Source organism: Pyxicephalus adspersus, chromosome 6 (genome assembly GCF_032062135.1).
Source record: "Pyxicephalus adspersus chromosome 6, UCB_Pads_2.0, whole genome shotgun sequence".
Lineage (NCBI taxonomy): Eukaryota > Metazoa > Chordata > Amphibia > Anura > Pyxicephalidae > Pyxicephalus > Pyxicephalus adspersus.
Genome location: NC_092863.1, coordinates 86,741,155 through 86,757,523, shown reverse-complemented (window position 1 = coordinate 86,757,523; position 16,369 = coordinate 86,741,155). Strand labels below are relative to the sequence as shown.

General features: G+C 37.2%; 1 protein-coding gene across 1 annotated transcript in view; it reads right to left on the bottom strand.

Moving 5' to 3' along the window:
- Positions 1-1,059: 1,059 nt before the first annotated feature.
- DCC (DCC netrin 1 receptor) overlaps positions 1,060-16,369 on the bottom strand; it is a 420,583-nt gene continuing 405,273 nt past the window's right edge. Inside the window, exons 26-29 of the mRNA XM_072413974.1 lie at positions 15,801-15,956; positions 13,778-13,993; positions 6,607-6,749; positions 1,060-5,498 (exon numbers count right to left, since the gene is read on the bottom strand). Coding sequence (XP_072270075.1) covers positions 5,409-5,498; positions 6,607-6,749; positions 13,778-13,993; positions 15,801-15,956 — 605 coding nt within the window. The 3' untranslated portion in view covers positions 1,060-5,408. The remainder of the gene's footprint in view (positions 5,499-6,606; positions 6,750-13,777; positions 13,994-15,800; positions 15,957-16,369) is intronic.

The following is a 16,369-nucleotide window of genomic DNA, read 5'->3' as shown; positions in this document are numbered from 1 at the left end:
TTTAGGAGTATGTAAACCAAAAAAATCTTCTTTTTCAATATGTTTGGTATCAGGCCTAACAGTATACATTTTTCCCAATAAAGTTTGTGAATCTGTATTGTCAGCTTGCCATATGAGCTCATTTAGTTAGCATGTGTGTTGTCCATCTGCCAGCCCAAAGGCCAACTGAAAAAGCACACTTTTACAATACAGTTCAACAATACAGTTCACATTGCCTGTGGATGCATTCCGTTATTATTAAAGGGTAATGATGAATGAATGGATGGTAAGGATTGTAATCTTTTCTAAGGGAGTCTTGATAGCTGGTCAAGGGTTTTTAATTGGTATCAGTTGGTGCTTGACAACTATTTACATTAGGGCTGATTGTGGACTAAAGAGCAATATTAAAATAAACCCATGTTTATATACCTAAAGGGTGTTCATGTATCAGAGGTGAGCATTAAGTTTTCCAAAAAAGCTCATGCCCCAAAAATGTTTTAACTTAGGGACACAAGCCATTACATGACTGAAATATTGATTGTTCTTTTATATCCCTGGTGGAGTTGATAAAATTGCACTCTACTTTCAGATATTTTTGTAGTTAGGCCAACTTTAGGAAGGTATGTTGGGTAGGGAGTTCCGATTCATTCAGAAAAGAGCTGTTTAGAGGCAAAATCTGTTTCTTCCAGGAAGCAAGAGGAACCTAAACATAATATAGAAATCTTTTCAAGCGTTGGACACATTGTACAGCTACAGTCAAATGCATAGTCTTAGTAAATAATTCTTGATTTACAGCTACAAAGTTTTTTACAACATGACACACAACAACCACTGCAAAAAAAAAAAAAGATTTTGTGTATCAGCAGTTGGTTTAGTCCAGAAATGCTTTGCAATAGTGTGATGAGCTAAACTACTTTTCTACAAGATACGTAGGATGCACATCAATTCTCAAACCCAGCATCAGCTATTTCATATCAGTTACCAATTTTACCATAATTTAACTAAAAGGAAACATTCTAAATAATAAATTAAATAATACTTATAAAAAAGCACACCCCGCTGCCCCAACCCCTCCCCCACCCTGCCACCAGCTTGCAAAGTCCAGAGCTGGCGGAATTATTTTACAGTTATAAAAAAATGGATTCATCTTCTTTTTTTACCACCTCACTGCCATTGAGCTGTAGTAGGTTCAGCATACTGTGACAGATGACCCACACTAGTCATGACTGGAGCATATAGCATGAAGATGGTGTGTTTAAACCTCTGAGATATGCAATGACAGGGTTGTAACAAAGACAATGGTAAAAATTCTACAAATTATAAAATAATTGAAGTCATATCCACTAAGAGATTAATACATGAACAAGAGCATTGATTATATTGTGAGAATAACATTGACCATTGTGTGCTCATTTCAATATCCAGTTCAATTCCAAGAACCCTCCTAAGATACCCTACTTTGGTCGGGAACACAAAACTGCAAACTGGTGGTGTTCCACAAGTAAATAAACCTGCAAGAATGGCAATAGGAAAGGCAGCCATTTCTGACTTACTTTATATAATTACTACTTAGTATGCCATGGCTTTATAAACTGCATGTTTGTTTCAAGTCAATGACTTATAAGTGTAGCCAAGATCTAGATGGCAGCACGGATGTCAACAATTGCAGCTTTCATATTGCTATCCCTACAAGTTCACTATAAATGTACAATGTTCACAAGTTTGATGTTTTATTCAGCAACCAATTCTAAGTTCATCCCAATCTTCTGTACTGGACCAAATGGCCTGTTGAATGTGGTCGTCATTGGTTCTGTGTGGATTTTACCAAAAATGGCACAAATCCGAGGAAATATTGCATCAGACGGGAATGAATAAAACCTTAACAGTCTATTATGTTATGTGTTTTTTTGTGATAGTTTTGCATTCTTTTAGGAATACTGTTGTCTTATATTGTACGGTTAAAAGTAGAAAAATATATAAGAAAAACACCCTGCGTAACGGAATATCTTTCAAACACAGTCAAGTATTCTTATGGATAGGTAACACCGTCAATAGCCTTTTTGAAAAATGTATATATTTTTCCAATATGCAGTAAATTCTGTCATAACACAATGCATAAAACAATGGGGTGAGGTTGCCCAAACCAAGCAATCAGTTATTATCAAGTGAGTGCAGTCACTTAATAAAAGCTGGCCTTTGGCTGATGTGGACAACTCTGCATTGTCTTTTACTATGTCATTCAATAATATTCATGGTTTTTAGAAAGAGATAGGTATTTGCCCAGTCTGTAATGGCAACATAATACTAGCAGCCTCTTAAAAATTATTGTAAGTACACTTAAAATACCTAATGTTTAACCGATACTAAGACTTCCCAAAACATTATTAGAAGTATGCCTGGAAATAAGGGGTTGTAAGTTTGGTAGTTGTTTTTAGATTGTTGGATCCTGATAAGGACTACCATGGGTTTAATGTTAGTCCACCAAAACAATTCAAATTTAAATGGTAGCTAGGGAATGGGGGATTGAATTATACCAGATTATTATATCAGATTCCTATATTGCTCAAGAAATATTGGAGATCTCATCACGCTGAGAAAGATCTGACAAATCTCCAACATTTACCATAGACTGAAATATCATGTTACGGTAGGATAACCCTTTAAGTAGTTTGTTTCTGAGAACATGTGGTTGTTTAATATAGCCAACGTGGACAAATTATAGTTTCATGTTTCTCTATGACATGTAAGCAGCATTCACATACCTTCTACTGTCAATATTAATGCTCAAATTAACTGAAGCTAATTTCTGGAACTTTGGGTATTTGGGACACCAATCATACCCCTGACTGTTCACAATTCAGCTGGTAATGTCCTAATTGTGAGTATTGTGAGGCTCTAATACTATTGTGGGGGGTAATGGGGTATATATGGAATCTGCAGTTGAAAGCAAGTCTATACTGATTGGACACCATGCAGTGAACCTATTCTTCCAGATTATGAATTGGAAATGTCCCTTGTGTATAAAACTGAACAGCTTTCTTAATATCTAAGTTTGAATGGAAAGGTAAGAAATATGGGAGATGTGACCTAGTCTTTTATTAGTAATGGTAGTGTAACTCTTTTGCCTTCCCCTGCTTTACTAACTACTATATCTCATGTCATCTTAGAGACACAAATTAGGTCAAATAGGACTTCCCCCTGACCTAGGCTGTCATGGATAACAGCTATATAAAGCCCAACAGCAGTCACTGACTGGGTCCGGCTCTAATTTTGTGTAGTGTTTCTGTTCAGAGCTAGCAGCCCAACACATATTATTTATACTAGCCCAGGGACTGGCCCTCCTGCACTTATAGTGAACAGCTCAATGTCTCAGTAACTATTGAAGAAAAAGATGAGCTTCCATATTTCTATCCAAACGAATTCCAAAAGATCTTCTAGTCCGAGAAATAGCCAGAAGGAATATCCATTCCAGCATTATCAACATCATCATTGAATATATTGTGACTTGTGATCCGTGAAGACGGTACTATATATCAGAAAGTTCACATATTCCGGATGAGCATTAAAGTGCTCCTGGAAATTCACTGGCAACATTGTTCAACTTTTCCAAAAAGAGAAATAAACTGAGCTTATCTATTGACACAGTCACCCAGCTGTATACAAACTTTGGAAATGTAACCAATAAAAAGAGACAAGATGTCTGTGTGACACTGTATGATATATAGTATCAATTTTATGGCGACGATAACAGACAGTGTTCTCTACCCGCTCATCTGTGCTCTATTTCTAGTGACTAGTGCTAGACATAAATCATAAGTATGGGTACGTTTCAGGTCAAAGATCTATTTTGTAGAATCCACGCTACATAGATGGTCTTAGTATAAAATGGCGCCAAGAAAAAATAACACAAAATAGACAGAGACTGATCAAATAATACAATACAAAGGGCACCAATGAAACACAAACTCCCAGAAAAAACAATCGGATTAGAGACTTCTGATTGGTTTCTATGAGTTAATGCAGCTTATACGCCTTGCATTCTGCAATCTTTGTGCGAGATATTGAGTGTAAATCCAGAGAGATTTGGTAGGCTGCTGTACAGGATGTGCCATTAATATTTACTGAAGTCCAGCATAAAGAATGTTTTTGCAATGATCATACTATTATTGGTTGCAAGTGGACCATGTTTGCACCTCACTTCTATGTGGTTTTCCTGTACCTACCTATTGAATAGGCTACAAAATAATTAAAGCACCTTATACTTAATCAATGCTCTTTACATTCTCTTTGGTTGGTTTACTGAAGGACTATAGACTGTTCATATAGCAAAGTGAATTATCCTTTTACAAGGGATAATGCACTTAGCTTAGTACAAAAATTAAGCTCTGTTCCCTTTGACTAATCAATCATGTGCAAGGAAAAATCCTGTTTTTCTTTGCAAAGTGCATTCACTCTGCTAAGTTGCAACAGGATAATTTACCTTGGTAAGTGAACAGTTTACCTTCCTTTAGTAAATCAGCCCACTGTGCTGTATAATTCATTCAATTGATCGTTATATAATAATACACTGAGCTTGGTTGTGAGATGTGGAACATCACCCTTGTCTGTGTTGTGTTGCATAACAGAACCATTTGTGTCAATGCCGTTGATGCTACTTGTCATATATAAGTAGACTTGTTTGACAAAGAGCTCATAGGTCTATATTTTATGAGTTTCCAGTACAGGAAAAATTCAGAAATATCACATACCTAGCATTAATTGATGGGGCTGTTCCCCCAAATCCATCTAAAATGCATGTGTGGTAGATTATTTAGATGCAAAGATTCTCTTTACGTTGCCATATTGGTAACATGGTGTCACTGCCAACCAACTTAAGACAATACAAGTTTCCTTGCGGTCATGTTCATCTCTTGGCTCCATGAATACATTTTCCTGTATTGAAAACTGGCTAATATATGCCCGCTGGGATCTCCCTACTTTATTCACTAGCATTGCCCCCCCCCAGCCTTGGGGTCTTGCTTTCTGCAGCAAAAAGAGACACTAAGCCTGTCATCAATGTTACTTCCTTCTAGAAGAATATTGAGTATGGCATTGTGGTGTTCTTGAATTTTGTCTTTCAGAAAATGTAGCTTTTTCAATCAAACTCCCTTCAGACGTTTTTTCAGAGAAAATAAAAATGATTTGATGAAAGAGTTCCAGAGTAACAAATTATTCCCAGATGTCATGAGAATTCTTGATGTAATAAATCCATGGTTATTCCTGTGTGGTCTGTGCGGATGTTTTCACTGGTGAGATTTAATACAGTAGTATGCTGCAATGCTCCTAAATGTCCCATTAACCCCTTGGCTGCCACTGAGAGGAAGCTAAAAGTACATTGCTCTGCAATGTTTTTCCAAGCTCTGGTGGCAGCGAAAAGAGCCAATCCGAATTCAGAAGGCGGAGCCTGTGATAGCGTTGAGCTGCTTCATCAAACCTTCCAGACTGGCCATTTGTTCACTTAAATCGTCCTGTTCGTATACCTATGGGTTAAAAAAAAATTTTGTATTACTATATACCCTAAATACTCAAGTTAAAACCAGAGTTTTAAATCATTTCAAATTGTTAGAAAAAAGAAACTCAGTTTTAATATAAGTCACACCAGTAGATATTGCTGTGTCCTCATGTAAAAATCCAGCCATGGGAGACAAGAGACATGAGTTTGTTATACACTTTACATGAGTTTGTTACACACTTGACATGAGGTCACAGTGCCACCTAATGGTGGGCAACATACTTGCACAAAAGATCATTAAAGAGCAAGTGACTCATCATAATCAACTCAAAAAGTACAAATACTCATATTCGAATCATAGAATTTTCCTGAATTTTCAGGTAAAAATAAGTACCTTAGTTGATATTTGGATATGTTATTATTCAAGTATATATGAACCTTGCTTCACTGGGAACTGCCAAATCCAGAAGTGCTTTCTATGTTAAAGAGTGTCTTTCGGCTTTAAAATTAGGGTCACCTTTTTAAATTGGGGTTGATTGGCAAAAGGGTTAGAGCACGTTCATTTTGTAAATAAATTATTTACAGTGAAGGTGAAGGTATTAGTTAGCTTAGGTGAAGCTAAGTGAGGATTCACTTTGCAAAGAGCACCTAATCATAAGTTATAAAAATTGGATTTTTTTGCATTTGATTGGATGAAATCCAGACTGCTTCACCTCATTAATTAAGCTAAAATTAAAAATGTACAAATCGACAAAATAGAAATTTAAGACTTGCCTTTCCTGCTGGCTGCCCAGCTGTTCCCTGCTGTATGGTAGATAAGCTCCTGCTGGAAGAATCCACTGAATCATTTGTATTTGTATTTCAATGAGATTTATCATACTTCTGGTCCCCTACAGAGAACAGTGGTTCCTCTTGGCAGCCCTATGTCATGATAGGAGACAGTAGCTGCGCCAGGACAGGAATAAGCAACCATAAGCTTCTAATACTAACTATGCTGTGCCTGTGATTAATTAAACTTTAATGCAAAGGTCTGATTAAATATGTGATGTGATAAGTAGAGTACAATACTGATACAATGTAGTTATAAATAGGGACATAAAAAATGATTGATTGAGTATATGGAAATGTGCTCTTACACTGGCTGGGTCATCTGTATGTTTGTGGCTTTCCTCTGACACTTCTGGGGCTGTTGGGACTGAAACTGGTAGAAGTGGAGATCTTGCCTTCCCCGCCAGCCCTAACGATGCTGTCTTTACTTGTGGCTTAGGTAGGCTGGTCCCTAAAAAACAAACAAAAATGGTATTAAAATTCAGCAACAATACACATTTTTAGCATAGTAATTAATGTTCCTGACAACATAACCTTTAACAAAATTTGACCAAGTATTTTAAATACCTTTTATTTGAATGCCAGATATCATAGTCCCAGTCTCCCGCTTTTATCAAAGTGCCTTAAGAAAAGACTGTCTGTGTTTTCATTACTGCAGTTTAGTAACACAGATTGTATTCCTCTACCAGTTTCTGATTGGACAGTGACAGGAGATGAACCACACTAATAAGCTTGATTCTTTATCAGCACTGATTGGTGGGCTGGGCTGATTCTTTTTTTCCCTGTTTGACCTGCTCTGCAAGACGGCAATACCAAAGTAATTTCCAACACTGTTTGCCATTAAAAAACTTTTAAGAATGTCCAAAGTTCTGTTTCGAAGCGCAACTAACGTTCCACTTTTAAATATTGTGAAACTGGCACAGCATTCTTGCAGAAAGAGACAGGCAATGTCCCTTCTGCAATAATCATTCTTACGTGCCTGATCACTCCAGAGAACTCTCAAAAACAGTGAGCGTCAACGCATCCCGGCTTACCTTGTGGGTGCAAGGAGTGAAAGAATGTCATCCTGGCCCAACCAATTAAAATGACCAATAATCAAAAGCAGGAAGAGAAGAAGATGTAGGAGGTTGCGATGGAACTGGTAAGAATATTTTATAGAAATAATGGTCCAACCCGGTTACAGTTTTTAAATTTATTGGGTTATTTCTGATTTAAGTATATGGAAAAACTAATAGTTTAACTTTTAGGGTTTGGGTGAGGGGAAACTCAAATGTTTCAGACCCTCACATTACTAGATAAGGGTTAGGAGTAACATTACGTACACTTGTTTTTGTCACTGGTTTGTAATAGCAAAGTTGGGTTCTTGGTGGTCAACAGCGACATGCAAAAAGAAAAAGGACAGACTATGATATCCTTTCTAGGAAATCCAGTAAAATGGTAAGGTTGGGTTTCATGGCAATTGAAAAGTTACACTGTCTCTCCAAAAATTCCTGCTAGGATTATCCTGCCCCCATGGATTCACCCTTCAAAGGTAACTTCCTATCTGTTCTGGGATGATGTAACAGTGTTTTTGTTTTACTCAGTCTGCTAATTGACAGTCAATTACTTTAATTCAATGCTATTCAATGACATAAATATCACACAAGGTGTTGGTTCTAGCACTGAAAACTCATTTTATATAATTGTATCCAGCTATCTTACGACGAAGAAATGAAAATATGACCATTTAGCATTTTAGATGACAGTCATCCTGCTAATTATGCTTTTACCCTTTCACTGTGAGGCAGAAAATGATTCTTAATCGCTTTTTAGTTCATCACACCCAGACAAGATGCTGGGTCAACAATCTCAGGCGTGAGATGAATTTAAATTCCAAGATGAATTCCAATGTAAAGTGCAAAAAACTTGATGTTTTAAATAACGCAACAAAGTACTACAGTGTCAGATTCTGGAAGATGCAAAAGATGGAGAATCTCTCATTCTTATGAGATACAATACAGAAAATAATGCTGGTTATTAACTCTCATCTTCGGGCAAAGTGAAATGTCATCATGTAGAAGAGGCTGAAAGTAAAAGGAATTAATTGAACTTGTGATGCCGATTGCACGCCAAGAAAGGTTGCTCGTCATCCCAAGTAATTACTATAAGCATGATAGTGAGCAGTGGGAGGTGGGACGGGGAATAAATACATAATGAGATTGTGTTGCCATTTGATCCAAAGACTGTAGGTTGCCAATATATTACATACAATTCTTGAAGGCAATTCATTCTTGAAGACAATTTCCATCAGCTAATGACTGTGATAACAAACAAAGCCTGGGCACGTGCTTGCAAACATAACCAGCTTGGGTACATTGGTAACAAATTATACCTTTTTTAATACCCACCATTTTCCAAACTGTAATAACCCAGAAAGACTGAAGCTCTATTTTTCTTGATATCACATTTAAGAAAGCACTCTAGCAATACCTAGATAGCACATATGAAAACTTTGTGTAAAAATCAAGTTTTAAGCCTTATACAAGCAATTTACTCTCAGTAATTTTTTTTACCATTTTTTGTATAACATTCTAAACAACTTTACCAAATGCACTGCTGAAAAATATGAAAAATGTATGCAAAACCTGACCATCCATGCTTGGATGTTGACAACTGTTGAAAATAGTAGTGCTACCTTTTAGAAGAGTAAATAATGGTATAAATCATTGACTGTAAACAGTTCACAGTATGTACAGTATATGAATTTTAACAGAATATACAGATGTTGCAGTTTTAAGCTAGCATATGTATTTTAATGTATTGTCGCAATTATTTTAAAAATAAAATTTTAAGCGGAGCAGGTAAAATTTACATTTCCAATTTACAAGTGTACAGTGTTACTAAGCCTTAAACTCTACAACTGTATTGTCTCAGGTATTTGGTCTTCAGACACTGACAAATAACCCCCTAAGAGTCTTGAATATAACCCCTGTTCACTCTCTTTTAACAATGTCCCCTGTTGTTTCATTAATACAATGTTCCAGTGGCACCTACAACAGTATCTTGCACAATAAGCATATTCCAAACAATGCATAGAATTTTTAAACATTTACATTTTCAGCTCAAGCATGCTCTTGTTTTCCAATGAGACATAGTGCCAGTTTGTATTAATCTCGCTGGTGTTACCGTAACTGCAGCCGTGTAATTATAAATAATGAGGGCTTGCCAATGACCAAGGTGGCTGTTTGTTCTCTCCAGGGAGTAAAAGAAAAGGGAAGATGCAGAGATTTCTATGTTGCTTGTTACCAAAAATGTACAAACTTATTTTGAGGAATATTTTTATTTTCTTTTTCATAAGGATATCAATTCTAAGGCAATTATTGGAAGGTTAGAAAGCTGCATGATTGGCACTGAGATCCTTGCTAGTTTGTAGGAAATTGAGGAATCAATCTCAATTCCTTATCTTGATTGTCACATCGGAAAACATTTTAACATACAAGCTTACTGTAAGCCAATTACATAACTATTTTGTGCAGTTTGTGTAGCTGCACAAGAGTGTTTTGGCATTTAAGGGTCCATTTATATAAGAGGTGGGCTGGTCAGGGCTGGGAGTCCTCCTTGCTTTCATGGAGATCTGGCCACTGTTCAATTACAAAGCATGTGTGAAAAAGATCAAACTGTTCTCCAGGTATACATTATCCATTCAGTGTCCAACCTGGACAACTGGCAGAACACTTTTATGTACTGCCCACCACTCTAAACTAAAAGTCCAGTTTGACTTGCACAGGATATCATTTCATTATGTTTTAGATGGCATATAACAGTGGTTGCTATTCATTTTGGACCCACGGACCACTAACTTTACCGGCTCCAGATCACGCATGTTGCGGGGAGCCGGGTGTCACTCAAAGGGGAAGTAACTTCCCCCATAGTGACATTATGATGCCAGAACCCACCCACTTCCCAGAGCCTGCGATCTGTATAGGGGACGTGGTCCGCGGCTCTGGCCAGTTCGCCCCCCCCCCAGCGGGGTCCATCTCCTGACCGCGCTTGGGGGCACACGACCAAAGCTGCGGCCCATCAAAATTTCCAACTGGTTGCCAACTGGTGGTCCATCGCGGACCACCAGTTGGCAACTGCTGGCATATAAGGTTTTGGAAGTTTGGTTTGCATCCACATTTTCTATATTTTAGTATACACAGAACAAGACGTTATAAACTTTAATATGGAATAAACCCCATGCCACATAATTACCATATTTTCCTTTCTAGAAAATGACAGCAGACAACCTTTTTGTCACTAACACCTTACTATTTCCTTTGCTTTTGTGATGAAAAGCTATCAATGCTGATGACGGCTGAGCCTATTAAATATTGATATTTCAAATTGATTTTTGTGGAAGGAATAAGACGGGTCTGAAAAAAGGTGACATCTGCTGAGGATTTAACGTATATTTGCACTGACAAAATATATCGGTTTCTCTTCCGCTTTCACATTTAGATTTAGACAGCTCTAGAAATGAAATCCAACCAATTTCTGTTTATTCAAAACCTTTCCTTCAAACACTAGAAGATCTAATTAACTTCTTTTCATTTGTATGCTTCAGCGCCCACTGATCCTATACATATTCGGCACTCTAAAGCGGAGATATATAAAGCATCTTCGCAGATAAACTATTCTAGAGTCTAAACTAACGATTTGGAAAAATGCTGCTGCTCTTAACTGTTATTCAGATTCCCACAGGGTTACTAGAGTGCATTCAACTTTTCATACATAAAAAAAAATTACAAAAAAAACAAAAGATTATTGTTAGTGTATATATCTGTTCCATAGCATTCAATCAATGATACTCTATCAAGGACTCCGGCTCTCGAAGAAGAGAGGGGAGGGATTCTTTGATATAAACTTTGCTCCTGCTTTAGCTGCACAACAGTCATGGTGACCTATGGAAGGGGACTAGAAGTTGTTGGAGCTTATTGTACAGTTGAGTTATTGTACAGACTGTGCAAAAACTCCAGTTGTCCTTTGAACTAGGATAAGAGGATTAAGGTTGTACTAAGAGTGCACCTGGAGGACCTATATTGCAGACTATTGGTGTAACCAGCTGTGGCCAGGACTAGTCAAAACTGAGGAGTTCCTATGGCTGAAGGGGTCTCCAGCCAAAGGGTCAATAAGCTGGGTTGGATCCATGGAAAGGAAATAGGGCCTGTTGATGTGTGTTACTGACTGTACAGTAAACCTGGAGGACAAATATGTGCTCAGACAGAGAATATTGCAGTTGGATGATTGGGCAAACCAACCGGTTCCCTTTAATCCCACCCACACACTTCCATCTCTGCTGTAGACCAGATGCGTTATATTTTTCTAAGCACACACTTGCCCACCAGGTGCATCCAGCCCTGAACAAGAACAATTAAAGACATTTTTTACAATCTTGTTCTGAGAAAATTACATAAACCCACTCACCACAACCTCACAGCTGTCCGTGAGATCTCCCTCTGCGTTACAGCCACAGCTTTTAACCAAACATAATATGTACATCAACCTCTGCTCCTCCGAGGACACAACAGTACGGAACTCATGCATTTAATTTCTTTTTCATGTTCTTAGGGAAGCACAAAGAGGTGCAGGTCAGTGACTTTCTAGTGGAACTGCCCCAGACATGGCTAAACTCTGTAAGTTATTTTTGTGTATGTGAAAACACAGTAAGTCTATTTAATTAAATAAAATCATGCAAAAAGCAATTTTAACAAGAGTCTATTGCCAAAAAATAAACCTTGATGCCATTACTTCTGAGTAATATTAAATTTTACTAAATTTTTTTTTATCTCCTGTAAATTTTAGCTTTTTTTTAAAAGAACTTTGAATGTTTTACATGAATCTAATGTCTCTATTGTGGTGATAAAAAATCCAACATTCTAAACCAAGGTAAGGTCAAAGGAAAACCATATAAACATGGTGACAAGTGATCTCAGGGCTCCAGTTTCTATGCCATAATGTTGTTTAAATAGGGGTTCTACAGCTTTAAAATTACCACTTATTTGCCCTCCCATCTCACTTCTGGGACATAGACAACACCTCCCCAAAATGTTATAAAAAAGAAGAGAGGAGGACACAGGGTGTCAATATGCAATTGTATTCAACACAGGGCAAGGGCCAACTGTTACAATGCCAACTGCACAAATATGCAACCATTGCAATGCACAGCTGGAAAACAGCCAATTATATTAATATGAATGTAACAAATGGCCAATTTGGACTATATTGAGGCAACAAACTACTGTAAATACACCACCTCCAGAAAAATTCTGCTTCAAACTGCCTTCCTCAGCAACTCTACCCAAGCAAACCCCCTCCTCTCCTCCTGCAGCAAAGCCCCCACTGAGTAGAGTCTTAGGTGATTGATTAGTTTCTCCGTTCAATATATTAAACATTGGTTCCTGAGCAAAGATTCACTTTAAAATACACATATGCTTTAATTAACAAGTAATCTGTACTCATAGATAATGAGAAAAGAACATTTGCACAACAGCTACACTTTAAATACAGCATACCTGATCAATATTAATAGGAGACCTATCAACATCTGAACATGGATTTATTTTGGTTTTCTCAGGCTTGCGCAGGGACATTTAAGAACGTCACTTGAGTAGAAATAATTCTACAGAAAGCATTAACGGAAGAGCGATGAAAACGCAATGAAAAACGATATGCAATCTAAGAAAAAGATCAAATTCTTCCATAAGCTTATAAACTTCCTTAAACCTGTTTTTTTCTCAAAATGCAGATGATTATTTTAGTAGCTTAAGGGAATTTTTCACTTGTAAAAGGGGAAAGTAAAGAATTTATGTTGAATCCATAATGCAGCGGGCTTAACACTCCATCAAACAGTTTTCAATTTACTTGAAAGCGGACTAAACCAAATCACTTATATAGCCGTGTTTATGATTATTATTGAGGAATGACAGAATAGAATGTTAAGGAGCGAGAAAGAGAGGAAGGTTCGGGCATCTTATCTCCAGATTAAGCACAAGGAGGACACAGTTTTACATATAAGAAAACCCAGTCTTTGAAAACGCTCATAAAATATTTATGACACCAAAGGGAATGAAATGATTTCTGGGGCGTATGACAAAGTCAAGGAAGAAAAGGTAAAACTAACGGAAATCATTTTGGTAAAATTGTCAAAAAGTTAAATCTGAACTTTAGGCAAATTATCATTTTGCAAAACTGTTGAATACATTCTAAAATTCTGATAGTATAAGCAAACCCTTATTTTATCCTCCCACAGCTGGTACACAGCAGAATCGGACAAACCTATGTACACACTTGGACTTTTCTAAACCTAATTGTAATTATGAGTTTGAAGCAACTTTTTCAAAGCATTTGGATGATTTCTTGAAGCTGTCAAAATCAGGTTTTACCTTCATATAGTGTTTCAGCATACTAAACCTTAGGCCAACACAAACTTGACATTTATTTATTGCAGTCCAATGTTACCTGTCTGAGATAGCAGCGGTGTATAGGGAACTTTAGGTTCCATTGCAGTCATTGGTGGAGGTAACAAGGGGTTGGCGAAGCTGCGCAGCGGGTGTGTCGGCCGGACACAGGCGGTAGGAATCGTTCGGCTGCTGGGAGCATCCTCATTGGTCGGATGTTCCGGCTGTGCATGGGATATCACAGATGACTGCTGGGATTGCGCAGGTTCATTTACTGCTGGGGAAAAAAACATAGCAGGGTTTAACCAGAGCAGGATGTATTACTATTCACAAATTAGCAGCACAACCTTCTTCCATAAAGAACTATAAATAGCAGTTAAAAGTCATTTTATCTTTACAGTGCTGGAGGGTAAACCAGTAGAAAATTTGTTATATCTCTTGGGGACATCTGACAGCTTGTATAAGCTATGCAATGCCAGTATTCAAAAAGAAATCCCTAATGCCCAACCTTCAGTTTAAATGAGCTAAATACATTCCAGATGCAAAATACCAGCAAGAGTACAACATCTTAAGGCCAAAGCCTAAAAAAAAAAGCTTGTTCCCTGTCAGCTTGCTGTAAAGAATATGGAATAAGTGGTCTCTCTGCAGAGGTCTGATAGAGGCATAGCTTAAGCTTTGCAATCAAAAAGGAGCATGAACTTTGTTAATTGGAGATTTAAAAAGTCTGACTTAGCATGAGATGTAATCAACATCTTTTGCAAAAAGAGTACAAGGGTAGTTCCCTACATACAGCATGCATACAAAGGAACAGATTTTTCTACTCAATCTGTGGATGCTTTTTAAAAAAATGAATTGTAAAACAAATTTTGTTTGATGTACCTAAAACTCTTTAGCTAATTTAAACCAAAACTTCAATTGGGCTTTAATTATTACCCATGCTTCCAAGCCATCTTTGCGTCTTTATTGCATGTGATTATTTACTAAATAAAGCTGAATTTTCCATTAACTTTATTAAAACAGTTTTACATGAGCCAACTTATATTTATGTTCAGCATCTTTTAAGGAAAAAAATACAGTGAAGGTTATTACCAAATTTTATTCTTGCCCCAAAGTTCGTTAACTTAAATTGCCCCTGATGATTACTTAATAATTATTGAAGTCTTAAAAAGTAATTGCTGCAAAATGATAGACAAAGCACTCTTTTAAATGTGAAAAGTGAAATTGTTGCTTGGAATACTCGTATTAAGGTTGCGATTGCAGAACAATTAAAAAGGCGCCAGGCTCATTTTTTGTGGCCCCTGAGATAATTCATTATCTTCGATATTATGCACCATTTTTACCAATAAAGACTTTTGTAGCCCTCAGGGGCAATCGATTACATTTTATGCAAGCATTTTCTATGCATTGTACTTTAATAATAAGACTGGGGCACTGTCAAACAAGCTTCTTTTGGCAAAGATCACATTTGAGTAATGAAGGCTTTTTGTAAAATTGTATGGGTACTTATAAAGTTCTGTGTCATCTGCAGCTACGGCAGACAATATGGCGTTGTTACGCACAGTTGATCCCAGCCGATACTGAAAGGTAAGTCACTTCTGCTTATTGACTGTAAAGAATTTGAGGAAAGTGTAATTATACATGGCTCCCAACTGACCCTCATTTTCCACTGCTCAGCTGTGTTCAAGGTGCACATGTTCACAACTACCTCTATCAAAGTGGTCTTCGCTCGCCTTTTGAAGGGCGATTTGTTTCCTGCAAAAACGTTGTGGGGTTTGTGATGTTGTTTGTTTCTAAAGCCGCACAACATTTTTTCATAAGCCTTTGAAGTCCTGTGTGTTTGAAGTCTAATGTGTCATAACTCAGGAGGAAGAAGGAATTTCTTAAATGACCTTCTGACTGCATGTGGCTTTGAAGAGAACATAGCAAAGGGAATTTTACCCTACTGCCTGTTAAAAGCCACAGTCTTTTATTTTAAAAAATGTCAATTTTAAGTCAGTTTAAAGAACAATAGCCAAATGTAAAGTATAACATACTGACCATTTGAATACATTTGCAATGATGTACTTTTTTAAGAAACTTCCTACCTCGACTGGGGCCGAACCCCCGATCCACTGAGAGCGTAGGGAAGGGTACGGGACGAAGAGTGAATTGTGGATGTGGATAGACACAAGTTGGTGATGGAAGAATTCCTGGATACTGGGCACTTTCTAGTGTGGGAACTGGTATAGCACTAACGACCGCTGTAAAATAAAATAAAATGTAAATGTTAAAATAATTCAGTAACAAACCAGACACAGGGCCATATTTCTCCTATAATTATGTGATTGGTTGTCTTTGAAGTGGCAAGCTGTAAATTAATATGAAGATTTTTAACAACATGGTCAAGTTTCAATGAATAGCTCCACAAATTTAAACCATGAAATGTATGCATGATCAACATTTTATATTCTAATAATGGATGGAGTAAGAGAGGATTAAGACCCCTATGGTTGGGTTTTTGGTTCCTTTGTCTTGTTGGGAAGATTTTTCTTCCCTTTATTATAGGCACAACAGAGGGTAGGAGAAAATCTCAACAAAGATGGAGTGATTTCCCTCTTACTCTGTCAAGTGTCAACAATACTCCAGCAGGAAAGATTTCTATTGGTTCTTGTTC